This window comes from Neoarthrinium moseri (genome assembly GCF_022829205.1).
Source record: "Neoarthrinium moseri strain CBS 164.80 chromosome Unknown scaffold42_Wmoseri_CBS_16480, whole genome shotgun sequence".
Lineage (NCBI taxonomy): Eukaryota > Fungi > Ascomycota > Sordariomycetes > Amphisphaeriales > Apiosporaceae > Neoarthrinium > Neoarthrinium moseri.
In genome coordinates this window covers 212,369-239,592 of record NW_026055156.1, presented here as the reverse complement: position 1 = coordinate 239,592, position 27,224 = coordinate 212,369, and the positions used below count along the sequence as shown (strand labels likewise).

General features: G+C 55.0%; 11 protein-coding genes across 11 annotated transcripts; 5 read left to right on the top strand and 6 right to left on the bottom strand.

Annotated features, from left to right (window-relative positions):
• Positions 1-205: 205 nt before the first annotated feature.
• On the bottom strand, positions 206-4,060 carry JN550_009360 (uncharacterized protein; the record flags this gene model as incomplete). Its single annotated transcript, XM_049321424.1, has 1 exon — positions 206-4,060. One exon carries the CDS (start codon positions 4,058-4,060, stop codon positions 206-208), a length of 3,855 nt encoding a protein of 1,284 aa, XP_049168717.1.
• Positions 4,061-4,806: 746 nt separating this feature from the next.
• On the bottom strand, positions 4,807-6,158 carry JN550_009359 (uncharacterized protein; the record flags this gene model as incomplete). The annotated part of the gene is made up of 3 exons (XM_049321423.1): positions 4,807-5,155; positions 5,211-5,953; positions 6,111-6,158. 3 exons carry the CDS (start codon positions 6,156-6,158, stop codon positions 4,807-4,809), a joined length of 1,140 nt encoding a protein of 379 aa, XP_049168716.1.
• Positions 6,159-6,596: 438 nt separating this feature from the next.
• JN550_009358 (uncharacterized protein) lies at positions 6,597-8,259 on the bottom strand (the record flags this gene model as incomplete). Its single annotated transcript, XM_049321422.1, has 2 exons — positions 6,597-8,070; positions 8,123-8,259. The coding sequence occupies 2 exons, from the start codon at positions 8,257-8,259 to the stop codon at positions 6,597-6,599; spliced, it is 1,611 nt and encodes a 536-aa protein (XP_049168715.1).
• A 564-nt stretch (positions 8,260-8,823) lies between these two features.
• On the top strand, positions 8,824-12,225 carry JN550_009357 (uncharacterized protein; the record flags this gene model as incomplete). Its single annotated transcript, XM_049321421.1, has 1 exon — positions 8,824-12,225. One exon carries the CDS (start codon positions 8,824-8,826, stop codon positions 12,223-12,225), a length of 3,402 nt encoding a protein of 1,133 aa, XP_049168714.1.
• Positions 12,226-12,568: 343 nt separating this feature from the next.
• JN550_009356 (uncharacterized protein) lies at positions 12,569-13,087 on the bottom strand (the record flags this gene model as incomplete). Its single annotated transcript, XM_049321420.1, has 1 exon — positions 12,569-13,087. One exon carries the CDS (start codon positions 13,085-13,087, stop codon positions 12,569-12,571), a length of 519 nt encoding a protein of 172 aa, XP_049168713.1.
• A 1,003-nt stretch (positions 13,088-14,090) lies between these two features.
• JN550_009355 (uncharacterized protein) lies at positions 14,091-16,499 on the bottom strand (the record flags this gene model as incomplete). The annotated part of the gene is made up of 1 exon (XM_049321419.1): positions 14,091-16,499. The coding sequence occupies one exon, from the start codon at positions 16,497-16,499 to the stop codon at positions 14,091-14,093; it is 2,409 nt and encodes an 802-aa protein (XP_049168712.1).
• A 393-nt stretch (positions 16,500-16,892) lies between these two features.
• JN550_009354 (uncharacterized protein) lies at positions 16,893-17,824 on the top strand (the record flags this gene model as incomplete). Its single annotated transcript, XM_049321418.1, has 3 exons — positions 16,893-16,919; positions 16,989-17,075; positions 17,156-17,824. The coding sequence occupies 3 exons, from the start codon at positions 16,893-16,895 to the stop codon at positions 17,822-17,824; spliced, it is 783 nt and encodes a 260-aa protein (XP_049168711.1).
• A 598-nt stretch (positions 17,825-18,422) lies between these two features.
• Positions 18,423-19,427, bottom strand: JN550_009353 (uncharacterized protein; the record flags this gene model as incomplete). Its single annotated transcript, XM_049321417.1, has 1 exon — positions 18,423-19,427. The coding sequence occupies one exon, from the start codon at positions 19,425-19,427 to the stop codon at positions 18,423-18,425; it is 1,005 nt and encodes a 334-aa protein (XP_049168710.1).
• Positions 19,428-20,747: 1,320 nt separating this feature from the next.
• Positions 20,748-21,893, top strand: JN550_009352 (uncharacterized protein; the record flags this gene model as incomplete). Its single annotated transcript, XM_049321416.1, has 1 exon — positions 20,748-21,893. One exon carries the CDS (start codon positions 20,748-20,750, stop codon positions 21,891-21,893), a length of 1,146 nt encoding a protein of 381 aa, XP_049168709.1.
• Positions 21,894-22,570: 677 nt separating this feature from the next.
• On the top strand, positions 22,571-23,856 carry JN550_009351 (uncharacterized protein; the record flags this gene model as incomplete). The annotated part of the gene is made up of 2 exons (XM_049321413.1): positions 22,571-23,497; positions 23,554-23,856. The coding sequence occupies 2 exons, from the start codon at positions 22,571-22,573 to the stop codon at positions 23,854-23,856; spliced, it is 1,230 nt and encodes a 409-aa protein (XP_049168708.1).
• Positions 23,857-24,657: 801 nt separating this feature from the next.
• Positions 24,658-25,915, top strand: JN550_009350 (uncharacterized protein; the record flags this gene model as incomplete). Its single annotated transcript, XM_049321412.1, has 2 exons — positions 24,658-25,135; positions 25,218-25,915. 2 exons carry the CDS (start codon positions 24,658-24,660, stop codon positions 25,913-25,915), a joined length of 1,176 nt encoding a protein of 391 aa, XP_049168707.1.
• Between the last annotated feature and the right edge of the window lie 1,309 nt (positions 25,916-27,224).

Here is a 27,224-nt window from a genome sequence, read left to right as displayed (position 1 = left end):
GGCCGTTATGAGTAATTGTTAGATCAATATGTAAATGTTTTCCGTCTATCTATGCATGGATACCGAGTCGTATGAGGTGGTATGTGAGGGAGATACAGACGGCATCTTTCAAATCTTTGCTTTGTGAATGGTATATGTAAACGCTCATCAGATTCATTCAATCATCGAGGCTATGAGCCTCGTAATGTCTTGGGACCCAAGAATTTCAGGTCAGCCATATCCCAAATCTCTTCTCGCCATCGGATTTAGGCGGGCCCATCCCTACCCAGAATCGACTCTCGTCGCCCAAGACTGCACGTAGTTCTTCGAGGTTGTGCCATTCCTTCATACTGTCCTGGCCGTGCAAGTGTTCCAGGAGGTCGCCGCCAGAGAGCAGCGCCAGCACGCTCGCGATGTTTGTCGGACTCCGAGGCAGGACTGGCTTCCAAGGGCCCAGAGCCCAGCTCAAGGCTGACAAGACCAAGGCGATGAGTAGGAGTACCTCCAGGATCCGTGTGCCCACTTCGTCTTGCACGATCCGCGAGCTGCCCCAGGGATTGGTGATCGTGGCATTGTACACGCCGGTGTCGCTGCCAGCCGCGGCAGATGACAAGGCAGGGAACACGGTGAGAGATGAGTTGAGGGCGACACGGTGCCGCATATCAATGTACTGTGCCGCATAGACACCATGCTGGAACATGATCGCATCTTTGACAGCCTCAGCCTGTGATGCATCCTTGAGCGAGGTCAGTGGAATAGCGTAGCGAGACGTGACAAGCTGGCCAAAGAACTCATCAAAGAGCGTGTCGTTCGGGGGGGTCAGTGATGCAAGGTTGCCGTAATATACGCCGAAGATGTCATCTCCACCATCCGAAATGTTGAACCGGCCAGGGATCATCTTTGCCGTTGCCTCGAGGGGGCGAGGCGGGTTCGCAGGATCAAGTTGGAGGTCGGCGCCAACATATGTAACCTCAACATCCACACTCTCGGCTGTTCTATTACATCCCATGGCCGAGATAGAGACAGGCGATGAGACTCCCGGGCCCGGATACTGCCCCCATATGTACAGGACATCGTCACTGCACGGAACGACAGCAACGCCGTCGTTAAAGGTTCCCGAGCCAAAGTAGAACTCGCTTGTCAAGTTTTTGGCAAACGTTGCTGTGTTGTTCGTATATGCCTGCCAGTTGCCACTCGCGAATTGCCACGAGCATTGTTGTCCCGTGATATTGACAGAGATGCCTTCGTATGTGGCAACTGATATTTGGTTAATTTGCCGGTTCCGGAACTCTCCAGTCGATATGGACGACGTCGGATAGAGAGAACAGTTCATTCCAGGTCTCAGTGCAGGAACAGTAGCTTGGACGATCAGAGATGACAGGTTCTGTGATGGAACTGAAGTAATCGCCAGGTCTTTATCCAATGTCAACGAAGGAATCAGGAGGTCTTCGTAGATTAATGGCGTGTAAGACAGATTGCTGCCTAGGACCAAGGCGGTAGTATACAAGTTACTTGTGGAGATGACACCATCCAGGTTGTACAAATGATCCACTACAATGGTGCTGGTTGATCGTAGAGTTGCTGAGCCCGAAGCTGCAAATACCTCGGCGTGGAACAGCGACGCTGAGCCGATCGTGAACTTTGATGCGATCAGCGCAGCTATAGTCCCCATGAATGCAGCAAAATTCTTGATTCGAAATTCCTGAACCAAAGCCATTGGAAGTAAAGGGCGTAGAAGGTCCAGGTTAAGATAGTCGAACCACGCGCCACGTGACAAGGCGTGATAGGGAACTAGGATCCTAGACTGGATGTCGACTGAGGACATGAACAGCCCCAAAATGCTGAGAACCACAGCCGGAAGAGTTGTCCACGCGTAGTGGAGATATGTTTCATCTGGGACATATCCTAAACCTTGATTCTTCCATGACAGATGAAGCGTAGCCTCGAGCGTCGCCACACATCCCAGCATGAACAAGTAGACTGGACCACGAGTATAAGGGCGAAGTGCCGTAGGAAAGCGAAACTTTGGTGTCCCACTTATAAGGTGTCCCGTGGTTGTAAGCTGCTCTTCCCTTTTTTCGAAGAATCCGGCACCTTGTTTCTCCGGCTCCCCTAGCCATGAACGAATTTCCTTCGCCATTCCTTCTTTGCTCGCTCCTCCTACATGGCTTGGAGGAGTTCCTATCAAGGCAAGTGCAGAAACAATGACATAACTGATGATTGACCCAGGCTCTAAGGGAAAGAAAATGTTGGTCGGCATGGAAATGATGAATCCAACAAGAATCGCCATGATCAGAACAAATAAACCAACCATCAGATGGCACGCAAGAGACTGGACCTTCAGACGATTTGTGACCGTGGTAGCCGTCCCACTGGCGGTGATTTCCGCCGGGCTCTTGAAAGATTGGTGAAACAAAAACGCTGCATACTGCTGATAGTGCTTGACCAAATAACGCTGCAACAACGCACCATCTAGGAGAGCTGACTCTCCGTTACAGTCATCTCCGCATGTTCTCATGACCGCATCAAAATAATCGTTTCCAAAAACCTTTGTATTGCCAACCATCACTGGCGGGGTGGCGCTGAATATGCCGCGAGGGACGGTCTTGAGATGATCTTGGACAACGACCCACGGATGGACGTTCGAAATGGATTTGGAGGATGTATTCAGTGGCATCGAGATGTCTTGGATTCCCGTGGAATTCTTCGTCACGGCTAGTGAGACCATGTTGAATCGAGGAGCGCAGAATAGAGAAGTGGAGCTGATGTTCAGGGTCTTCATATGGACATCGTTACCAGCATTGCCAGCCCATGTTGTGTTCGTCACATTGTAGTACATGTAGTCGAGCTTCGCGGACATGAGTAGCAGACGGTTGGAATCTGGATCGGTAGATCCACATTGGCCTGTTCCAAAGCCACGGAGCGACCCTAGCCACATGATGTGTCGTGAGCCCGTGGTGCCTTCTGCCTTGCTAGGATCCATTGAGGGTATTAACATCGACGTGTCTAGGCTGAGATTCGCGCGGCAACCATCATGGTTGATTTGCATCTTTGACCAATCCACTTCCCACATCTTGAAGCTCGATTCCTGGAAAAGTCGGCCGTACTCGATGCCAGCGAGCGCTGAGTCCGACTCTTGACAGTCGAGCTCCAAAGACAGGCCGTCGACCACTGCAGTGATGTCGAGGGCGCTCGGCTCGGTGGAGTTGAAAGTCTGGTAGGCGTAGACCTCCGAACATCCTTCGGGATACGACATATTGTCGAGCGTCAGCCCCAAAATTCCGAAGAAGGGAAGCTCGGAAGGATTCTGAAGTTTAGCCGGGTCGTCGTCGAATTGCGTGTTCATAAAAACTGGCACCGAGGTGCCCGGAAACTGAGTCGGAGAAAGCGTGAAGAGTGCTGTCGATATAACGGCTTCCACGACCAGTAGAAATGATATTGTTGACGCAGCAGCTACCTTGAAGTCTCGTTTCTTTATGGCCCGAAATGGCACAGATAGAGAGAACATGTTGATATAGTCGAGTAGCAGAGCGTCGCTGGTCTTGCCGTCTTTCTCCATTCTCAGCCATGGTGCTGTCAACTGTGTTTCGTATTCGACGCGTCCCCAGAACGCCCCTAGTATAACAATGACTGTCGTAGGGCCGTACGTCCACAGGTAGCGCAAGTTCGATTGAGCTGGAACAAGGCCTTGTCTCCTGACCGATAATGAGAACATGACCTCAAGCGCTATTACCATGATGGCCATCACAACCAGGAAGCCAAGAAGAACCACCCGCTGAAGATAGAACGGCCGCCATGATGATTGCCAGTTTGCAGGGCTAGACACTTCTTGCACATTTGTCGGTAAGACTTCATGAGCCTTTCCGTGGCCACTTCGCAAGCGCGACGAGGTTTCAGAAGAATCGTCATTGTCTACCGGTTGATCGTATATGTCGTATGGATCACGCCAATCACCATCAACGGGCACTGCGCTGTAGCCCATTACGGGCTCCCCATCTTGCGCTTCTCTCAGCGGCTCGAAGGCGCTGCGGGAGCGCGAGCTCGGCAAGGCGTGTGAATTGCCTCCTGGCGCCGGCGGCATCTTGATTTCGCTGCCTCTACGGTGTTGCCCGTCTTCGAACTCTGAGAACAGGCCAATGGACTCATCTGAATGTGCAAATGTGGAGATGCTCGGTCGAGTCTCCGCGGGTGTGCTTCAGACGATAAGTTCTATAGTCGAGTTTAAGGTAAGGTAGTACGGGGAAAAGTGGCCTAATAATAGCACGAGGATTCCATAGCTTGGCTGTGCAGCCACGGGACGGGTGCTGTGCCGCAAAATTCGGCCCCCAAAAAAGCAAGGCAGCGCCAATTGTTTCAGAAGTGCCCAGCCCCCCGCAGCGATGTCACGTAGCCACATCCAATGAACAAAGAATATTGGAATTTCTTCAGCAAGAACATAGCCGTATACATGTGACTAGCAACGATTGCCATCGCCAATGAAAAATGCCAGGCATTTCAAGCAGCAAAGAAGCAATGCGGGAGTCGGCAGAGTATCCACACCCATCACGGTGACCTTCAGTACATAGTTAGATTTTCATAATCTTGTGAATCGCATTTGCAAGATGAGGTCTGTCTCTTCCAGGCCTCTAATCGAGATTAGCGCAAATACTACTTCTGGGGGTTATATAAGGCCAAGAGAAGTTCGTCGCAATATAACACTCAAGCTGCCCATGAATACAGCCCTGACGAAGGATCTGGAGTCTTTTGTCTACAATATATCTCTATGACACTTTTCAATCCCAGAAAATGTTTTCCCCGTTGCGACAGCCTGCCGCATCCAGTATAAATCTAGGCATTCGCAGCAAACTTGGAGTTTGCCTCGTCCGCTCTCTGGGTGCATTCTTCAATGACTTTCCAGAACAGCGCAATATCCAAGCCTCTCGGGATCCGGACACCGGGCTGTCCAGGCTCGAGCAGCTTCGCTACGGTGCGCCCCGTCTGGGCTCCCCTGTGCAGCGCGTCGTCAAGCGAGCCCTCAGTAATGACCTTTACTTCGAAGCGCTCCGGCCGGCGATCGCCCGCAGCAGCCTTCGGGTCAAAGTCGTAGAATGGGATCTCATACTGAGTTCCCGTCAGGGCTGCGGCAACGGCCAAGGGGTCGTGCAGAGGAGGTCCCTCCACAATGCCGAAAGCATCCCTGATCTGTATCAGCACACCGAAAAAGCCGTTTCTAAAATGATAGTTGGACTTACCGGTAGGTGCCAGCAAAGAACATCAACAATTCCACCAGCATTTGCCGCAGGTCCGTCTTTCCCCTGCCTGTCTTCTCGCCACCGTTTGGACCATACAGGATCGTCTCCTGAACCTCAGGAGTGGCCAGCACCAGGTGCGTCAGGTCGAGCGGGATCAGTGTGGTCTTGGCCGCCAGCACGGGGTTCTCGAAAAGGGAGGCCGCCGCCTCGGGGTCGATCAGGACATTGAACTCGGCCCAGGGGGTGTAGTTGCCGATGCGCTCGACGCCGTCCACCTTGCCCAGCACGGCGGGCGTAAAGCCCTCGCCAATGGCCCCGCCCATGATGCTGAACCCCTTGATGTGCGACGCCAACTCCGGGTACTTGATGAAGAGGTCCCCGACGTTGGTCAGCCCGCCGGTTGCGACAAGCCATGCCGTGCCGGGCTCCGTCGCCTGCAGGGCTTTGGCCATGGCGTCCACTGCACTCACAGACCGGTCAGCGGCCGATTGGGGCTTTGGCAGCAGGTCGGTGCCGTCCAACCCGGACTCTCCGTGGATCTCCGTGGGCGCATGGATGGGGGCTCTCTGGAGCGCATGGGCGTGTCCAGGGTAGACGGTGACGTCCTTGTGCTTGCTAATGGCTGTGAGGATAGACAGTGCATTGTTTGTCGTCTTGTCTAGAGACGCATTGCCATGCACAGTGCTGATATTCAGCAAACGGATCCCGGGATGGTAGGCGGCCATCAAGATTGCAAAGGTATCCTGCGATAGCGGTTAAAAAGCGGTCTCTAGCTCGGGGTAGGGGTACATGTCTCAGCGGTAAGTCTACGCACACTAATTGTGGTCCGACATACTGAATACTGCGAAGCCTTCTGTGAGGCATGGAGGGATGCCACTGTCGTATTGTGTTGATACTTACATCGTGTCCTGGATCACAGTCCAGCCAGACCGGGACGGGTGCCGACATATTGAAGCGCCGCTAGGTCAACTGTGCAAAACTATGATCAAGTTCTATAGCCTTCTCCTCAACGTGTGCGTATTCCTTAAAGGCTCAGAGTTGGCTGTTTGCGATTTATAGGTGTACCCTTTGAGGAATCGGGGGACGTCGGTAAGTTTGTGACGCACACCTCAGCCACAACCGGTCTCCGTCGGGTGCATCCAGTAGTGGACCCACGCCGATGGCCGCCGGAGCACGGAAACAAAGGAGAGGGAAGCAGCGCGTTTTGAAACTATAGGGGCGCCTGTGGACTTCCCTGTTCGCGGATATCACGAGAGATTACATAGCCAGCAGACATTTCATACGTCAATCGGGCTAATGGGCACATTCGGGATAGAATGGTAAGTTGACTTATTGGTGATTGAATCAGCGCCGCCAGGTGCTGACGCTCAATAATATCGACTACCCCTATTTCGTAGTTTTCCGCTGCTCAAGAACGCGCATCACGTCCTCGGCATTATTCACATCTCCCTTTCGCTTCTTCCCACCCCTCTTCCGCTTCGGTTTACCATCACCGCCCTTTCCATCGTCACCATCATCGTCAGCACCGTTCCCCCACTTGGAGAGCTTCGGTTGCTTGTCGTCAAAGTCAGCCTCATCCTCAAACCTGCTGGTGCCAAAGCCCATGTCCATGTCCTCGGCGTCGCGATCGTCATTCTGTAGCATTCGTCTCCGACGTTCTGCCTTCGCTTTCGCCTCCTCATCCTCTTCCTCGGAAGATCTGGCATTAATAGACGCTGCTTTCTTGAGAGCTGCGAGAATTGCTGGGTCCGACAGTGATGGCGCCTGTAATGTTTGAGAAGAAGCCAAGGCAGTTTTCGAGTCTTTGAACCAATTCCTCGCCTCTGTCGTAGAAGCCGGTTTTGGCGGCGGTGGCATCGCGTCTCGATCTTGGGACTGTCTTGTCTCTTCTGCGGACTTTGCTGGCTTTTCTGCATCTTCGTCTTCATCATCATCAGAGTCTTCCCCAAGTCCTGCTAGTGGGTCATAATCATCCCCGACATCACCAAAGATGTCATCATCTTCATCTTCTACTTCTTCGTTTTTGGTCTTGTAGATGTCCGGCACCTCCATGCCTAAAGGTTTGGCGTCTTTATCTGGCATCATCAGGTCACGCGAGCTCGTCTCTTCCACATCTTGGTGGGTCTCGGGCTGAAGTTTACGCACTTTGCGCTTTTCGTGCCCATCCTCATCGACTATGATAAGTACCTCTCTCCCTTTGCTGTCTCGTTCTATTCGGGAGCCGGGCGTCTTGTCGCCTATCTTCTTGAATTTCGATCCAAGACTCGATTGTTCTTTGGCCTTGGCCGCCTCTCTGGCCGCCTTCAGTTCTGCGAGCACCATAGCCCTGGACCGCTTTTGGCCTGGTTTCAGTGCAGTCACCGCGGCGATCTGCCCTTTCTTGCTTGTTGCCTCTCTCGAAACAGCCTCCAGTTTGGCTTCTTCCAATTCGTCAAATGCGTCATCCACTTCCTCGGGCTTGGGCTCGTCATCGTCATCGTCATCGTCATTACCGTCGTCGGCGTCTTGTTTCTTATTGCCGTACACATCTTCGCCCTTCCGTATTCGCTCAAGCAGCTTAAAGTCCAGGCCTTTGACGAGATGTGTGCTCTCGAGATCTCCACCGGCTATTTCCGCCCGCAGCGTGTCGTATGTTGCTTGATCTATCTCTTCCTTCCTAAGAGACTCTTCTAGGTTTTTAAGCTTCGCTGCGCGTTCATCCTTTTCTTCGTCCTCTCTCGTTTTTGTTCGGTCGGTGTAGCCATGGGCAAGCTTGCTCCCTTTCGGTGCCGATGCCTTGAGTTTCTTCTGTGGCCGTTGTCCTCGGCCCTGCTCGGCCAGCTGCCGCTGGAAATCGGACCTGCTAAAGGCGACGGAGCGACTGCAACATTGGTCAGTAAGGTGAGATCGCAGTGATCAGGGAATGTCCTTACGGCGTCATAGGAATGCTCGATCTCTGTTTAGATCCTAGGGCGAGTGCGCGTGGCGGAGTTGGCGATGCGCCATTGCTCGCTGGAGACTTTGCGGGCCCATCTCTCTCGATAAGACGGCGAAACTGATCGTTGTTCATGTCTGCGAGGCACTTGCGAGGCACTTGGGAGGTGGAGGTGCTGGTGCTGGCCGTGCCGAGGATGCGGACGACGATGAGGGTGCGCGGCAGAGATCACGCAGGATGGTGCAGCCTCGCTACAAGGCTGTTCGAAGTCATCAGTCAGGCTGAGTTAGTGGACCGCCAGCGGCCGAACCTACCTAGCAGGCCTAGGTACGGTGCTGTGGTGCTGTGGTGCTGTGGCGCTGTCAGTGGGGCAAATCTAATGGAGGTCACGGGATGACGTGTGGAAGGCAACCGCGTCCGGCCCCACCATGTCCGCCGCGCCGCGTGTTCCCGTACATTCAACGTCCGAAGACTATCACATGCAACCAGCTCACTCTCAAAGCCGTTTTCCCTCTGGCCAACACGTTGGACGTCTTGGCTTGTGATTTGATGATTTGGGCTGCCGAGCCCAGAACGCCCTGTGAAGCTGCGCTGCGCTGGGATCGTCTTGTGTCCTCTTCGCAGCATGACAGCACCCACGGCACCCGCGAGTGAGGCTGTACTGTGCCCCGAGGCCGCTGCGAAACAAATTCCGACGAAATGGGAAGCCGATTAGAGAAAAATTCCAACGAGGTGCGGAAGCGCATTGAGGGCCATGCCTTCACGGATGAGGCTGGAGAGGAGTATGGGGCCAGTGCCTTTGGCGGGTTTCCGGATTACTTTCGTCGAAAGAAGATCAAGCTACAGAATCTGGACTCAGAGATACGAGCTGCTTCAAAAGACAAGCCGCAGATCTTCAAGGGCATCGTAGCCCACGTCTCAGGCTATACCCAGCCACCGCTCCATGTGCTACATCGGTGTCTGGTCGAACATGGGGCCGGCTTCCTCCAGTATCTGGATTCCAAGACCATGGCTACCCATATCATCGCTTCGAGCCTGCCGCCAAAGAAGATGGTCGAATTCAACAAGTATAGAATCGTCAAGCCGGCGTGGGTAACAGATTCTATCCAGGCAGGCAAGCTACTTCCTTGGTCCGAGTATAGAGTTATCGAGGAAACGCCACGACAGAAAACCCTCAAATTTGACGAGGGGAGAGTATTCTCCCAATCCAACACCCAATCTCCACTTCGGTATCGTGAGCAGACCGACAACAGCTTCTACACTAGCCAACTTAAAGGCTTTGCTGAAGCCATCGACAGGAGACATCAAGGGGACAGGTCGTCAAGTACACCCGCAACGCCAAGTAGGACTGTCAACTTGTCTGATTCCAATTCCATAGCACATGAAGCGCCAGGTTCATTGGCTCAGAGAGATGGCGCAGACTCGTCTGCGAAAATAAATGAGCCAGTAGGAGAAAATCAATCGGGCCATGACACGTCTCCTCTAGGACAGGAGAATGCTTTACCCAAACCGCCAGATAAGCCACTGGAATTGATGACTTCTGAAGAGCATAATGCTTTCATGCTCCAGGATCCCCGGATACGAAAATCGTCAACGGCAAACCCGGGCTTCATTCAACAATACTACGCAGAGAGTCGTCTACACCATCTATCGACTTGGAAGGCTGAATTGAAGTCCAGGATGCAGAAGCTCGCAGCCGAGAAAGGATCCCACGCGAAACCACCTAAGAGAAAACCTGGAACACGCCGTTACGTGTTTCACGTTGATTTCGACAGCTTCTTCTGTGCCGTCTCGTTGAAGAGCGCACCCGAGTACATCACGAAACCCACGGTTGTTGCACACGGCTCAGGTTCGGGATCGGAAATCGCAAGCTGTAATTACCCCGCCAGAGAATTTGGAGTCAAGAATGGCATGTGGATGAAACGTGCGAAGGAGATGTGTCCTGATCTCAAGGTACTACCGTATGACTTTCCGGCTTACGAAGAAGCCAGCCGCCTATTTTACGAGGCAATACTAGAAGTTGGTGGAGTTGTACAAAGCGTCAGTATCGACGAGGCGTTGGTAGATGTAAGCCATGTTATTTTCAATGCCGTCGGCTCCAGCGGTAGCGGAGTAGACGAAGGCAGCATCTGGAGAGAGCAAGAGAAGGCGGACCAAATGGCACTTGATCTTCGAACCAGAGTCAAGGCCAAGACTGGCTGTGCGGTATCGGTCGGTCTCGGTGGCAACATTTTACTGGCTAAAGTCGCTCTGCGAAAAGCGAAGCCAGCTGGGCAGTTTCAGTTGAAGCCCGAAGCCATACTCGACTTCCTTGGAGAATTGAAAGTCAACGATCTACCTGGCGTCGCTCATAGTCTTACGGGCAAGCTCGAAGAGATCGGGATCAAATATGTGAAGGACATCCGGGAAGTTTCCAGAGAGCGTCTTGTCAATACTCTTGGACCGAAGACGGGAGAAAGGCTCTGGGAGTATGCTCGTGGTATTGATCGCACTGAGGTCGGTGATCAAACCATCCGAAAGTCAGTCTCAGCCGAGGTTAATTGGGGTATACGCTTCATCAACCAAGAGGAGGCCGAGGAGTTTGTTTTCAACTTGTGCAAAGAGTTGGAACGAAGACTTCTCAATGAGCAGGTCAAAGGTAAACAATTGACCATGAAGATCATGCGACGATCATTGGATGCGCCATTAGACACAGCCAAGCATCTTGGTCATGGAATGTGTGATACGTTCAACAAGAGCATGATGTTTGGGGTGGCTACCAATGATGCCCAGGTCATTGGCAAGGAGGCAGTATCGATCTTGCGATCTCATAAATTCAGTCCAGGCGACCTCCGTGGACTCGGCGTTCAGCTGACGAAACTGGAGCCTATCAAGACAATACTGGGAGGCCAGGACAGTAGTCAGAAAAAACTTAGCTTTGGCGCCTTTCGTACGCCAGGTTCGGCCAAAAAACCTGCCGTGGATCCTATACTAGAAGCCGACGCTCCGGAGGGGCCAAGCCCAACACAAGGTCGACACGATCCCCAAGACCCCATTATCGATGATCCCTTAACGCCTCGGAAGCCGAAATCAAACACTTCACACCCAGCCTTCGCCATCTCACGATCCCTTGAAAATGACGCCAAAGCTAATACGCCGCTCAATCTTGGCGGTACTCAATTTGTCATGCCCTCTAATCCAGACCCTGCAGTACTTGCAGAGCTTCCTCCAGATATTCGAAGCAGGCTCCTCGCGCAAGGAAACCTGGGCGGTGGCTACAAAGCAGATGTACCAGCTGTAAGATCGAGAACCCAAAGTCCGGCTCTGGCAGACGAGATTCCACCAGATATCGACCCAGAAGTATTCAATGCACTGCCAGACGACATGAAAGCTGAGATCCTTGCTTCGTACAGACCAGCAACTGCGCAGCTTCGACTGCCGCATTCGCCACGCAAGGACCGTATGATTCAGCCTTCGAAGAAGACCACACCAACAAAGAAGCGTGTACCGGGTCTTTTCTCAAAGGCTCGGGAAAGGCACGCTGACGCGCAGAACAAAGTTGTCCAGACAACCTTAAAGCAGTCAGAGGATGCGATTGCCAACGATGTAGAGGAGTTGGATCCAGACTTCCTTGCCGAATTGCCTGAAGAAGTCCGAAGAGAAGTTATAGCTGATCACCGGCGTAGAAAGGCTCAACGCTCAGGTCTCGACCTGAAAATCAACCTTAAACGTAATCGTGAGCCTGAAGGAGAGGATGCTCAAGCCGGGGGTCAGATGAAACTTCAATTCGCACCACGGCCCAGCAAGGTAGCATTTACCAACGCAGGCCTGACATCCATCTCGGATATCAGGGATATGCTCAACGTTTGGCACAAGGAGACAGCGATTGATGGGCCTCACAGGAGGGACGTGGAGATGTTTCAAAAATACTTGGTCGAGGTGATCTTGGAAGAGAGGGACATGGATAAAGCAATGAAACTTGTCCAGTGGTTAGATTACCTCGTGGAGGGAGACGAGTCCACCTCTCGCGGCAAGGGGATCTGGCAAGCGTTTGTACAGGATACCAAAAACGAGGTACAAAAGGCTGTCAAGCAAAGGGGCTTGGGACAGTTGGATATCTAGCCTCCTTTTTCAACTTAACGCCCGTGAATGAGACATGACTAAACACTTGAATTGGGCGGATTTCTCGCCGAGTGCTACCAATGACAAGATTTGTAGACTTCTCGTACGCCCTAGCTGCGCAATACGGGTACGTGTGAGCGATAATAATTACACCAGAGTATCGATAGTCAGATGGATTACTGCTCTTGTAACAAAATTGTCAGCTTAACTAATATCTCTACTGGGCATTTAAACTTGCCAATGGAATGCTCGTTCAACCAATCTAATACACGTAGAATACTTTATGACTTTAGAAACTCAGCCCAACACCCGTCGCTTTTGTACCATACGAGTACAAGACACCTCACAGCCCAACCATCATGACGACCCCAGCGACCACGACCCCCATCGCTACCGCGGCACTGCCCACACCCCCGGCCCGAACCGCACCGTTCTTGCCGCTCTCCGTGAGGTTGTACAGGCCCAGCTTGAGGCTGCCGCCGCAGGCCAGGGTGCGGTCGCCGTCGCAGGGCAGGTCGCAGGCGGCGTCGGGCAGGCGGGCGCTGAGGCTGGACAGGCGGTTGGCGCACCAGCACTGGCGCGAGTACTCGACGCCGGCGAGGCGGTACGGCGCCCCCTGGCCGTGCGCGCACAGGTCCAGGCACGTCTCGACCGTCATGGGCCCGTTGAGCGGGAAGTCCTGCGAGATGCCGCCCGCCAGCGCGCGTGCCCCGGACGACCCCGCGATCCCCGTCGTCTCGTTCCAGCACCCGGCGTACCGGTACGTCGACGAGGCGTCGTAGATGCGCAGGGCGGCCCGTGCCTGTGCGCTGACAAGCGACACAATGAAGAGCGTCAGGAGCAGACTTGAGAACCAGGACATCCTTGGGCTTGAGCGCGCCATTGCAATTTATGTGACGGCTGCCTATGATCTACAAGCAATGTAAAGTACTGTAGCAGGTTCTCCGAAGCTGTGATTTAGGAGTATGCTCGAAAATCGAGAGCAAGCTCGTCGATATGAGAGGCTTAACGTCGTTGGTCTTTGAGTACCCGTTCTCCCAGATCATTCAGCTGCTGTCCAGGTCTCTTTTTATGACCTCTAGATGTTGGTGTTTTTGAAGACTTGGGTGCGTACAAACACGCAAACATGCCAGGTGGACTCGCCGCCCTTGCGTCGGTACCTGGCTAGAGCCCAAAAGACGATAGATTCCGTACAATATGAGAATAGGAATGAACGGTCCAGAGCCTCCCGATCCTTATATCAGTGGAAGCCCGTGACGACTTGCTTAACGAGTCCTAGTAAGCGCCGGACGGTCTCTCAAATCAAGCACGAGCGTGTAAGTCGATACTAGGAATTCCCCCAGCAAGGCGATATGCGCAGCCGGTTCAACGCCAGCTTAGGTGGGCAACAAGCGACGGTGAAGAAGTGAAGCAAGAAGAGTAAGCTCAAAGTTGCCTCGAAAAGAAGAAGAGAAAAAGAAAAAGGTACCCGGTCGTGCTGCATATAAGCACAAGCTGCCCCCAAAGGCGCTGCTGATTCGGCCAACCCATGTAGTCTGCATAGGCGAGCATCCTGGGCGCTGCAATAAGCCGAATAGTGCGCGCTGAAAGAGGTTAGTCAGGCACGACGGACGACGGATTTGGCCTTGCGGCCCAGCTTAGCCCAGCCCATCGGACGGCCTGGATACGAACTGTGCGTGATATCTGATGTGAAGCTCCAGGCCGGAATGCATCCGAGCATATGTGCAGCGCAAGTAGACACTAAAGGTAGTGTTGGTTGAGGGTATCGGTATTCTACATCTAGTCTATTTGGTCCAGTATACATAACTCCAAGCCAATGCAGAGTCTTGATACAGTAGTCGTTACAGGGCTATACATGCGCAAATCTACGGCTTCAAGTTGTGATCGTGCTGGTCCTCCTTGATGCCCCAGCTGCCGACCAACGCCATTGCTTTCTCGTCTCCGTTGGCCAGCCGCTCGTCTTGCAGTGCGCCGGACAGACACTTCCAGGGATCGCGGCTGCCTCCCCACTTCAGGAGGTTCTCCTTCAAATGCTCGCCTTTGGCCCTGTCGAGTGCACCGCCATTCTGGCCTCCTGAAAACACCACTCTCCACACGCGCTCCGACAGCGTTTGGTCGAACAGGTAGCTGTAATAAGTACTGCCATAGCCAAACAGATGCCCGAAGAAGCCCTGCCACCTCGTGCCAGGTCCGTCCGGCGGTAGTCTTCCATGTTCGCGCTGCAGCTTGTGGTAGACAGCAGTAGAGTCGAACTCAGGGTTCGAAGGCTGTGAAGAGTGGTATTCCTGGTCTAGCATGGCCAGGATGATCTGGTTCTCTCGGTCTGAAGCCTCGAAGCGGTTGACCACCTTCAGTCGCTCCGCTACCAACTCGTATGGGAGGGGCTCGTCGGTCTCATAGTGCCTAGCGAAGAGACCCAGCACGGTAGGGTCGGCGCAGAAGTGCTCCATTAAAGTTGATGGCAGCTCAGCGAAGTCTGTAGCACAGCGCGTGCCCGCTACGTTTTGCAGCGAGGTCCGCGCTAGGACGGAGTGGATGGCATGGCCCATCTCATGGAACAGAGTCTCCATCTGATAGTAGTCCAGCAGCGCCGGCTGGTTCTTTGCGCGCCTGTCATGATGAAAGTCGCAAACCAATGCAATCGTAGGCAGCTGCTTCACCGCGCCCGATTGCTGCGAGACATGCATGCCATCGTTGGCTGCCTCAATGGCCTCATCGCGAGATGTCGTCTCTGTTTCCAGCGCCGCCTCTTGGATTTCCTGATCGGATATTTCCCTCGAGCAGCGCACTGTGAAATGTGCGGGGTTTGGCGACTTGTCGCTTCGATAGAACAGGTCGACGTACAACACCGCAACGTGTCCATCCGTATCAGAGACCACATCAAGTCGTCTCACATCCGGGTGCCAAGTTTCACCGGGCAAAGTGTCCCTAGGCACCAGTCTGATGCCATATAATCGAGTAAACAGCCGCGAAAGCCCCTGCATGACGGTTCCGAGGGAGAAGAAGGACGATAGAGTATCACTTTCACGCCTATGCGATCTCATGCTTCGCCGTATGCTCTCCATGTAGAAGTCCTTGTCCCACGGCTCCAGGGATGCAGAGTTCGCAGTGTGAGGATTCTGCTTCTTCAGCGCCAAGAGGTCTGCCACTTCCTGGTCCACAAATTTGCCGTTATGCTGGGCAAGCGAGAGTAAGAACTGGTGTACGGACTCCGGAGACTTGGCCATCATCCGGTCTCGCAAAGCCATCTGACCATAGCTGTCGAATCCTGACAGGGTTGCCAGCTCGGAGCGCAAGCTCAGCAGAGTTTCCAAGATCTTAATGGAGCGAGTGGACGACGTGCGGGTAGCGTAGTAGATCAGCTTTCTCGTATCCTCGTCGAGCACACTCCTCAGAGCAACTGTCGCCTCCGGGGACATGGTCGGCAGGTAGATGCTACCTCTGCTGGTATATTTCTGAGCGAGTCTCGGGTCCATGCCTTGAAAGCGACTGCTCGGAAGGCGTAGCTGGTGATCCTCAGGGGCCATCTCCTCGACGAATACAGACCCCAGCTCGCTGATCTTCTGGGAGATGTCCACGAACTTGTCTCTCGACTCCTTGGGCAGGTGGATCGCCGACTTGAGGAAATCCTGCCTTAGGAGAATGGCAACAGTCTCCTCCTCTTCCGTCCAGCTCGAGCGCACCTCCGGGTTGTCCAGAGCTTTTCCGAGCTGGTCGCATAGTCCCGTCGTGGTGTTCAGCTGGTTCATATACTGGTAGACCAAGGCCCATGCGTGCGAGGCAGCCTGCTGTATCTTCTCGTCGGGGTGTGTGACCCTCACAAAGTCGGACACATCCAGCACTCTGCAGAGCAGGTCGCTCAGCCTGTCGAGGTCCCTGACGATGATCTTGTATTCGTCTAGCGTCGATGCCTGCAGCACCTTGTCCACCAGCTTCTGCGCCTTCTCGAGGGTGACATTGGCGAAGTTCAGGAAGCCCTCGGGCGAGGTCAGGTACTTGTTCCTGAACAGCCCCACGTTGTCGCCATTGAAGGCCCGGCTCGAGGGCGGCGCAAACTCCTTGAATGTCTGGGGAGAGTCGAAGAGCTGGCGCAGGAGAGAGTCGTCGTGCTTGGAGTCTGGGGGCGTGAAGTCTATCGGCTTGCTTGCGGCGTCGAGGCCGTGCCTGGCGGCGCTGGAAGCGACTGTGAGCCAGCGCCGCCGAGGTGCATTATGCGAGGCCTGGCGGAGGCACCGCGTGCAGGTCCAGAGACCGGTTCGGAGAGGTCTGAGCATAACCGCGTCTGCAGTTCACATAGCTGGAAAGAGAGGAAGAGAATGCCGGTCGGCACTAGACGGGGAATAACACTACAACCTGAGAGACGGCAGCTCCTGTGACAGGGAGTGCGATCGATCTTTGGTGGCCCCGACTCGCTCACTAATTCATCCCAACATGGAGCAAGCGTGACGATGGCTGTTCACTTTTAGTGAGGCTGCTGCTAAATCGAGCAGCCCTCAAGGCCCAAGGCCCCGGAGCTCATTGGCAGGGCGGCCCCCAGTAAAAAATTACCGAGCCCGGGATTAGCCGTTTTTGCGAGCCAGCGTCGACTTGGAGCGCCGACATCACAGCTCTGACGTCCGACCACCGACCAACCCTTCGTTCAATCTGCATTGCAATTGAGTGGCATCATGGCAGCGAGAGTGCTACTGCGACGGGTGAGGCCCCCAACCCAGACCTGCCCAGCCAGGAGAACCGCGTGTACTGACAATTGGCCCGACTGACAGCGTGCCGCCGCGCCTTTCATGGCCGCAACTCTCGTGGGAGGAGCTCTAATTCCCTCGGTCGCCCTGGCTGAGGCCCCCGAGGATCTGGTATGAGACGAGCCCACACCACGCAGGCATCTTTTTGCCCTGTCGTCCCCGGTGCACCAGTACTTATGCCAGTGTGACAGTCCAAGAAGCCCATCTACGACGACTTCGAGACCCCGCTGCCCACGGCCACCGGCCCGACGCCGTCGCCCTTCTCAGACACCATCCCCCAGACCTCGACACCACCGCCGTCGTCGTCGCCCTACCCGCCCGCCTCGGACTCCAAGCCGCGTGCCCCGACGCCGACCGACCGCCTGGCCGTCCAGATCGGCCGCGCGCGCCTGTTCCTGTACCAGCACGCCACGCGGGCCGAGGACGCCGTCAACGCCGGCATGGACCGGGCCTTCGACCTGGAGCAGTCGTTCACGTCGACGGTGGCGTCGCTGGCGCCGCCGCGCGAGAGCGGCGAGAAGCTGATGCCGGGCCTGGTCTACGTGCTGGTGGCCGGCATGGCCGGCAGCATCGTCGGCCGCAACCGCAACATCCTGCTGCGCGCCTCGCTGCCGCTGGCCCTCGGCGTCGGCGCCGGCTGGCTCGCCATCCCCGTCACCATGGGCAACGTCGCCGGCCTGCTGTGGAAGTACGAGCAGCGCTTCCCCGCCGTCGCCGACGCCCACCTGCGCACCCGCGACGGCATCGCCCGCACCTGGGAGATGGCCCGCGTGCACTCGCACCTCTCCAGGCAGTACGTGGACGACAAGGTGACGGGCGCGCGGGACGCTGTCGAGGGCTGGGTCAAGAAGGGGAAATAAATTGGGGGCAGACGACGGGGATCTTATTGGAGGACGCCGGAATGGGACGTTGTGAAGATAGAGAAGGTGAAGGCTTACTTACACAAACACACACCAAAAGGCCTTGTACCATAGCGAATAGAGCTAATTTTCTATGTTTATGAAATGCTGTTCTTGTTCAATCGATTGTTGTAGATCTCTTGACCAAAAGGGTCAATGAACCAGCCAACGAGCGCAGCCTGAAGCAGTTTTTAACTGTTTACCATTTCTAAATCGTCGGGAGTTTGGGTAAATTAGTAGCAGTGGTGCTTACCTGGCAGCATGCAGTCAGTAAGTCATGATCGTGGCGACCAAAGATTTGATCTCGATGTTTCCTCAGTTGGTTGGTTTTTGTACGTTATCGATAATTAACCAGATATACAGTACAAGTTTGGTTAGAACTGTATCGAATTAAGTTATTGTTCTTAAGAGAGACAACCTCCCGGTTGCCCTCAGCCAGACCGGCTCTAATGTACATGTCTATCGGGGGTATATACCAATGCAGCCCGTTACCGTGCCTTTATATGCAGTCCCGTCCCTTACGCCCATATTGTACATTGGCTCTACTTCCAGAGGCTGATTACTCAACAGCCTTGTGTGCTCCCTCCTCTGCAGCGTTGCCAACGAGAAAATTCAAGACTCGCTCGTAAGTCCACATAGTAACCGCGCTCGCCGGCGCTGCCTTGAGGAGACTGACGGTTAGTCCCCTATACAGCCCCCTGAACCCCTCCTTGGCTACAATCATCCGGATCGCCCTCACAGCCCCCGTGTCGTATGCCGGTATGTTCTTGTGCACATATCGCTCCCTGGTTGGGCCCTGGACCTGAATGCGCTTCCGGACCAAGTCTAGCGGAAACACGCCCGTCTTCGCGATGACACTAGCAACTACACCGGCGGTGGCATCGCCGCTGCCCAAGGGGAGGTCGAGCTGGCCAAGCGGCACCCGAAGCCCTTCGTAGATAGCGAAGAACAGGCCCATGAACGGCACGATCTGCGCCAACCCCGGCCCCAGTCCGCGGAAGAAACCTCGCGCGCCCTCGTCACGCTGGATGTCGGCCACCGCGCGGAACAGGCCCGAGTACACCCTGTCGACGCCCTGGGCGGCGAAGCGCGTGCGCAGCAGATCCAGGGGGTAGGTAGCCGCCGTGGCAGCCGCGCCGGCGCCGGCGCCGGCCACGAAGCTCTCGACGGCCTTGGGGACGCGGTGCTCGCCGAGGGCGCCGTGCAGCAGCACCGTGATGGAGCGGTAGGCGGTGAACTGCATGGCGGCGTACGAGACGTACATGAGCTCGGCGGGGACGTTGCCCTTCCACAGGCCCGTGATGCCCTCGTGCCGCAGGATGTGGCGCATGGTCGGCAGCGTGCCCTTGTAGACAGGGGCGTTGGGCGGCAGGCCGGCGCGCGAGAGGGGGTCCGAGAGCGAGTGCGTCTGCAGCTGGAGCCGGATCTTGACGACGTCGAGCGGCGCGATCACGAACCGCGAGATCAGGCCCGCCGTCGCGCCTGCTGTTACGACTTGGAGTCGTGAGCCCTGGTGCGAGGGTCTCGTGTTAGCATCTTCATATTGAGCTGGATCGCAGAGCATCTCAGGGGGGAGATTGTCCGTACCTCATCTTGAAGGCGCTGCCCGCTCTTCGACATACATCCGTAATTGCCCTTACCCGAGCGAGGGGAGTTTGCTGTACGGCAAAGATATCGAGCGTTTGATTGCCCCGTCGATGCGGCTCGCTGAAACGGGAAATTTCGCCTTGCGCCCGAATGATGGCGGTTCTAGCCAGGCTAAGGGGGTGGGATTTTCGACGGCTTGAGGATAGCGGCCGAGCTATGGGGCCCCGTCGGCAGGCTCCCCGGAGGACCGCGTCGGTGAAGTTTGCCGCAATTGAGTGCCGTAGGATCAGAAGACGAGATGAGATGGAATTATGTGCTTGTGCTGCTGCTAGTGAGCCCAACGCTGTCCAGACTGGGCAACGTCTTCAGTCGCAAGTGATGATGGATTTTTTTGGTGGCCTGTAATGACACACGGTCATCTGTTGAGCCGCCTTTGTCTCTGGCTTCCCGTCCGCGCTTTGCGTCGGGGAGACATGGTGACGTATGGGCTCTGGGTAAAGTCAACCTGGAGGCTTGGAGCTTCTTTGGGTCAGCTGTTGAGGCCCATCCAGCTCTTCGGCAACTGCCAGGTCACGCAGGTTGATGATTACATGCTGAGTACTGCAGATACGGGATTTACGGTGGCGGCCGAGTGCTTTATTGCTTATCAAACGAAGACCTCGTTCTCGAACCTCGACAACCTGAGATTGCGCGGTTTCGCGTCTTGACAGCCGTTTTGTACATGCCCCTCTGAGCCAAGGTGCCGAGTGGTCCCACTGGCGGTGGTGTAACCGTGATATCGAAGTTCCTTCTGGCCGAAGACCACATGCTGCTGGGCGACAAGCCGGATCTGGATTGGTTGAGGCGCCTGTGGGCCCGCTGCCCGTTGCCGCGTACAGTCCAATAGCGCCAGAGCCTTAGGGGCAATTGGGGGGCTCGTTTCGTCCCCAGCAGTGAGGGGCGCCTGGCCCTCTGACGACCTGGATCCAATATCAGTCAAAACGTGCCATGGGTGCTCCCGTCTTGTCACTTCTTGCTTCGTGCTCCTCTCCCGACTCCTCTATGCCCCGTGACTATTAAGCTTTGCAGCGCGCGAAGACGTCGTGCACGTGTTGCTGCCAGGAAGCCTGTTCACAGAGGCCTTTGTTCGATGCCAGACTCGAGTCAGCTGGTCCCATAAGGCTACCTACCAATTGCATGTGATCCTCGTCACTACGCATATACACTACAAAACGGGCAGCCCAGAGAACAACTGCAATTGTTCTTCAACCAAGACAACCAACATCTTTACCTGTTCAACACGGTCTAAAGGGCAATCATGGCGTCCGGCAGCATCAGAGCGCCAGACCTGCGTGAGACGCTGGGCTCCGTCTTGCACTCATTGCCTCCAGCAACAATGGCCTCGCAGCCACCAGAGACTATCCTCCCATTCCTCTCCCCTATTCTCAGACAAAGGCTGCAGCTCCTGTCGGCAGCTAGTTCAGACCCATGGATCCGTCTCTTATGCTACGACGCAGCGAATGCGGCCAGACTGGCCGAGATTGCGCAGAGTGATCGCCTAGAACCGCATCCCGTCAGCGGGGAGGTCGAGGTCGATTGGGACTATGACGCCGAGATTCGCTACCGGAGATTAGACGAGGAGACCTTGCAGGCTCTTGCTGTGCTGCAGGAGAAGGAGCTTTCGTTCCGTCTTGTCTATTGTACTGGCGAAGCGGACGGGTGGAAGGTTGGTGAAGTCAGCTGCGCTGAAGGCCCTTCGCCGTTTTCGTCATTTGGAGGAGTGTCGAGTATTGCAGAAGCCGATCGGCAGTTCCAGGAGTCGCAGTCGAAGAAGAAGTCACTGGCGGTGCCACCGCAGAAAACCACTGTGAGCCATGCCGACCAGCCAGAGGATGACGATGACGACGACGACTATTGGGCAAGGTATGATGCCACGCCGGCCCGCACTCCAGCAGCCAACATGTCACCTGCACCAGAGTCTACGCAGGGTAAGACTGCGATGGGCGACGACGACGACTATTATGCCCAATACGACTCGGTTCAGCCCGCAATGGACCCGCACGACCCAGATGAAGAGGCCAACTTGGGCGACGCGGCACCTCCGCCGCTGGGTCTCTCGTCAAGACCGACGCATTCGGCGTTGAACGGCCGCCACGAGGAGGAGACCGAGCTCAACGAAACCAACGGTGCGTGGACGCTTGCCGAACCGCCTAGATCACCGTCAGTCGGGTCCCGGGGCGGCGACGATCCGAAGCTCGTCCATCCTCGGCCGGAATCTAGCGCCAGCTCGAACGCATCAGTTGCAAAGCTCGAGGCGGCAGCTGAGAACTTCGGCGTTCAACAGCACATCTCGAGGAGCATCAAGAGCTTGTACATGTTGTCGCGTGCATCGGGCATTGAACGCGCAGAGTTCGAACTGATTGTCAAGCGAGAACTCGACATGTTGGGGCTCATGGAAGATTGATAAGGCTGTGGACTGAACATAAGGTTGACTGCCCAGGCGTATCTCTGTAACGAATCAGGATGAACATGCTACGATTGGTGGGGAGCTCCGCGGAAAGCGAGAAGGTTATTGGCATCATTGCATTGCACGGCGCAAACAGTATTCGGGTTTTGGTTAGCGAAGCTCAGGCATGGATTACATATGTAGTACCAGGGACTGTATATATTAAGCATGAATATGTTCGATACCTTATCATTAGAAGTGAAATACAACCACGGTGCCCGAGGCGGGTAGGATGAGATATAACTGGCAACCCCCCAGCTCGAAGGGGCTCATGGCCTTAGAAATAAGACGTTCCAAACGAGTTGCTAACGTGGCCTAACACGATTACGCTGATATTGCTCTTGTAGCTGTTAGTTCTCGCTAAGGCAGCTGGTCTTGGATCCTAGTCGGTGATCCCGGTCCTCAGCGCCGGCGATTGACAATAGGTTACCCCGCGGTCAGGTACACTCCGCGAATTTTACCCCTCTGACTCAAAAAAGTTCCCGCCAACAACAGCGTGACTCGACTCAACTTCTGTTGGAGGACCCTGAAAACTTAGAATCCTGTTCACGATAGAATTCGGCTCGCTCGTTGTTTATTTTTTTCACTTCGACTATACCCGTCTCCCTTCCCGTCGGCCAGTCAATTGATCCATAATGACCCCCGAAGAGTCGATCGCCTTGATCAAGGCCAACCTGGCCGAGGTCCTCAACCCCGAGATCATCGACAATGTGATCCTCAACGAGAAGCGGCCGCTAAAGGTCTACTGGGGCACCGCGACCACCGGCCGCCCGCACTGCGGCTACTTCGTGCCCATGGTCAAGCTCGCCGAGCTGCTTGCCGCCGGCTGCCACGTCAAGGTCCTGCTCGCCGATATCCACGCCTACCTCGACAACATGAAGGCGCCCCTCGACCTCGTCGAGCAGCGCTGCAACTACTACGAATACATCATCAAGAGCCTGCTCCGGGCCGTCGGTGTCGATATCGCCAAGCTCGAGTTCGTCAAGGGCAGCTCCTACCAGCTGGACAAGGAGTACACCATGGACCGCTTCAAGCTTGAGGGTATCACCCGGATATCGGTTGCCCAGAAGGCCGGCGCAGAGGTCGTCAAGCAGACTGACGACCCGGCGCTGGGTGGTCTGATCTACCCTCTGATGCAGGCACTGGATGAGCAGTACCTGGACGTCGATGCGCAAATCGGTGGTGTCGACCAGCGGAAGATCTTCACCTTCGCTCTGGAGAACCTGCCGAGGATCGGTTACAAGGCGCGCGCCCATCTGATGAACACCATGGTACCAGGTCTCGGCCAGGCGGCAAAGATGAGCTCGAGCGAGCCCGACTCCAAGATCGATCTGCTCGATGCGCCCGAGGTCGTGGCCAAGAAGCTGAAGAAGGCGCACTGTGCCCAGAAGGTCGTCGAAGGCAATGGTGTTGTCGCCTTCGTGGAGCATGTCATTTTCCGTGTCATGTCTCTGAAGAGTGGAGGCAAGCCGAAATTTGTAGTCAAGAGAGAGCGAGATGGCCTGGAGCCTCTCGTCTATGAGGACATTGAAACTCTGAAGGCAGACTTCGAGAAGGACGTGGTAAGTGATGCCAATTTTATGATCTAGGGAAGAACCAGGAGGCTAACAGCATTTAGTTGACGCCGCAACTGCTCAAGGCTGCTCTGACAGAAGCTCTCAACGAGCTTCTTGCCCCTATCCAAGCCGAGTACCAAGCATCAGAGGATTGGCAGAGGATCAACGAGCTTGCCTACCCCCCGGAGAAGAAGCCCGTCAACCCCAAGAAGGAGAAGAAGGCAAAGGGCGGTGACCCTGAGAAGCGAGCAGCAGCCGAGGCGGCACGAGCTGCGAAGCTGGCGCAGAAGAACGCACCTGAGAGCGCATCACACGGTGTCGAGACGCTGAAGATCGATAGCGAGTCAAAGCCCGAGCAGATCTGAGGATATACCCCTTCTTTCTTTCAGGTTACGGGATTAATGACGCTATGGAATGAAATGCATTTGCTGGAGTTGGTCGATTTTGCGAGACTTAGATCTATTTGGCGAAGGTGTCCATGACTCAAAAAAAGGGATTGCTTGTCTTCAATAACTGTAGACTTGGTGGACATGCTGCGATGTAGCAGCCAATAGAGAAATTTGTCCAGAACCAACCAGCCATCTCGTCATTCGCACTTGGCAGATGGCTTACTACTCTGCCCTACGTAGTAGCCGAAGCACGACCAAACCACTTCCACGAACAGGCGGAAAGGTAATTGCTCCCAAGCTGATCTAGTATTGTCACATCCCAACTTCGCGTCAGCCCTAGGAATTATGTTCGTCCCCGCTGGCCAGCAGCTACTACTCGAGACCTTATATTCGCAATTCTCTTTCGTTCCGTAGGCAAGACGACAACGAGTAAGCAATGATATTATGCATGTCCTGGTGAAGCCAGAGGGGCCAACGGACGATGCAATAGATTCTATTCCAAAAAAAGCTGGACAATGCTCTCCCTGTAAGACTTTAAGGATTCTTGGGATAGCGTTGACTAGATAGATGTTACGTTGTTAACAGGCAGTTAGCGAGAGGTTATTAACGTTTGTTGACTCTTCTTGCACCTCATCCCCTATTGACCATCGTTATCTCTAACGAGAATGTAGCGCATGGGTTCGGGAGAGTTTGGTTTCGTCAAGTTATAACGGCACTAAAGAGCACAGAAGCCCATGATAGCAAAGGTGCAGGATTGACTCAGTTTCACTCAGCTGGATGAGTGCTGAGGTTGATGAAGTCGAGAAGTCTAGTCAGGAGGAAAACGGTACCTGGGTACCAGGTCCTCAGTCCGAGCTTCCGCCGCGATATTGGCCAATCACAGCCCGCACCCTGGCCGGTTTGAGCGCCAGATTTTGTGGGCCCATCCGAAGGTATCGCATCGGGGTGCAGATTGAAAAAAAGTCGAAGCTCGCGCGACATCACTTCGAGCTCCTGGTGTTGAGGCGCGCCAGTCGGATTCTTCCACCACAACACAACCACACCATGTTCCGGACAAGATTAAGGATACCGCGGGTCAGCCTGCCCCGGCAGCGCCCGGCCGCGGCCGTCTTCCGCCGCTCTCTGCACGATGTGCCCACCGTCGGCTACTCAGGAGCTGAGGGCATCCCCGGCCTGCTGTCGCCCGACGGCTTCGACCTCGCCTACACCCAGTACATGCAGTTCGTGACCGAGAAGCTCAATTCTCTCATCGCAGGTAGGAGGACCCCTTCGCGTCGCTGTCGGCGTCGGTCTACGTTGGTGGCCCGGGAGCATTGTGGTGGCTGAACTTGCTGCAGACACGGATCTCGAGAGGATGGAGACGAGGCACATCATCAGCAGAACCGCCCGCGAGCCGTCGCAAGCGCCCATCTTCAACTACGCCTCCATGGCCTTCAACAACCACTTCTTCTTCAAGAACCTCAAGCCCAAGGAGGACCCGAGACCTGACGGCTCCGATGCCCCCAACCCGATACCCGAGAAGCTCAAGGCGGCCCTCGAACTCTCCTTCAGCTCCATGGAGACGCTGCGCCTCGAGATGACCCTGACCGCCAACGCCATGTTCGGCCCCGGCTTTGTGTGGCTTGTCAAGCTCCGCAAGTCGGACCAGTACCGCATCCTGACCACCTACCTGGCTGGTTCGCCGTTCCCTGACGCACACTGGCGCCGCCAGGGTGTTGACACCAACACCGTCTCGGGTCCTTCCTCGTCTGAGCAGGACAACGTGGCACAGCAGTTCTTCGGTCGCTCCCAGCTCGGTGCCGGAGCCGCCAATGGCTCCATGTGGGCCAAGAACCAGGCCCCTGGTGGCATCGACGTCACCCCCATTCTGTGCCTCAACACCTGGGAACACGTGTGGCTCCGAGACTACGGCATCGGCGCCGGTGGCTACGGCGGCAAGAGACTGTACGTGGACAACTGGTGGCAATGCATCAACTGGGAGAACGTGATGGAGGCTGCGCAGCTCAGGGACAGGAACTTGTATGCCTCGAAATAGAGCGGTGGTTGGAGCACAGTGACCGAAAATATGGTCTGTACAATAGACAATTGCGCGAGGATCCGCGCTTCTTGGTCTTGAGACCTTGTGATATAATAAAACTGTACTAAGATGTACTATACCTGCTTTCCTGTACTGTCCAATTTTCGCAGTGACCATTTCTACGTAGAGCGTGACCACGTATCTTCTGTAGTCGGATAAACCAGTAACTGACTCAGTAGATGCTCGGCTAGCATGTATAAAGCACCATAGGAATTTGCCAGTATATTGAGGTGACAAAGATATTGTCTTGTACACGGCCATTGTTCACCATTGTCTCAACGAATACCAATCTCCTTGTCATGCGTGGCTGACATAGAACACTCTCTTTTGACTTCTAGAAAGTGGCGAGCTTGATCAGTCTATCGCGACGACTGTATATAAAGGTTGGTCCTAGGTAAGTGTTCCACCGCCCTCAAACGTCCGTCATTTGGTGATAAAGTCGACCATGGTCAGCCGAAACCGTCGAGGATCGCAGGCGCGCCGTCGCGCCTGCGGGCCATCGTCGTCATTTTCGTGTCCTGCTGGGCCGGCTAGAAAACATGCTGTCCTTCCGTCCCCTGTGGCGATGTCCATGCCCTCCATCCCGTTCTCCTTTCCCTCTTCCGAACCCTCCTCTTCTTTTCATGTATCTGCACGGCAACACAGGAGACAGGAAGCACCGGCGTGGCGGACCACAGCGATCGCCCATCAGCCTTCTGGTGTTCCCCGGCGCAGGTCGTTGCAACTCTCCAGGGCCAGTAGAAACAACCAAGTCTGGGCATGGCTGGCACAGCAGGACATGGTAGAGCAGCTGCCACCAGAGCAACCATATAAGGCAGACATCGCAGGCACAGACCTGACGCTGCCTCCTTTACGGCTGACTGGGAAGCCGCCGCTCCTTCCGGCGGTGGAACCCAAGACAGGCACGACGCTCGAGCTGTGTGAACCGCAGCCGGGCCACGGGACCAATCCACTGGGGTTCATCACGTGGTTTTGAGGTAGGTTGAAGGAGTAAGAACTTGGAGATGGGGTGAACAAAAAAGGGTAAACCCCTCATGGAGGTTGGACGGTGAGTAGAGAGCATGTGAGATATGTGCTTATAGTGTTAGAAACGATATTAAGGGCCGTCTCCTTACCTTAACATGACATACGCATGTGGTTGCGTTCGATGTCTTTAAGGCTATTACAGATATATGTGAGGCTTGAACAAGTCGAGACCAATTTTTATGGGCATTAATCTTAATTCAGGATCACGCGTACAGATACGAAGAGTTTGTGGCGTGAGATG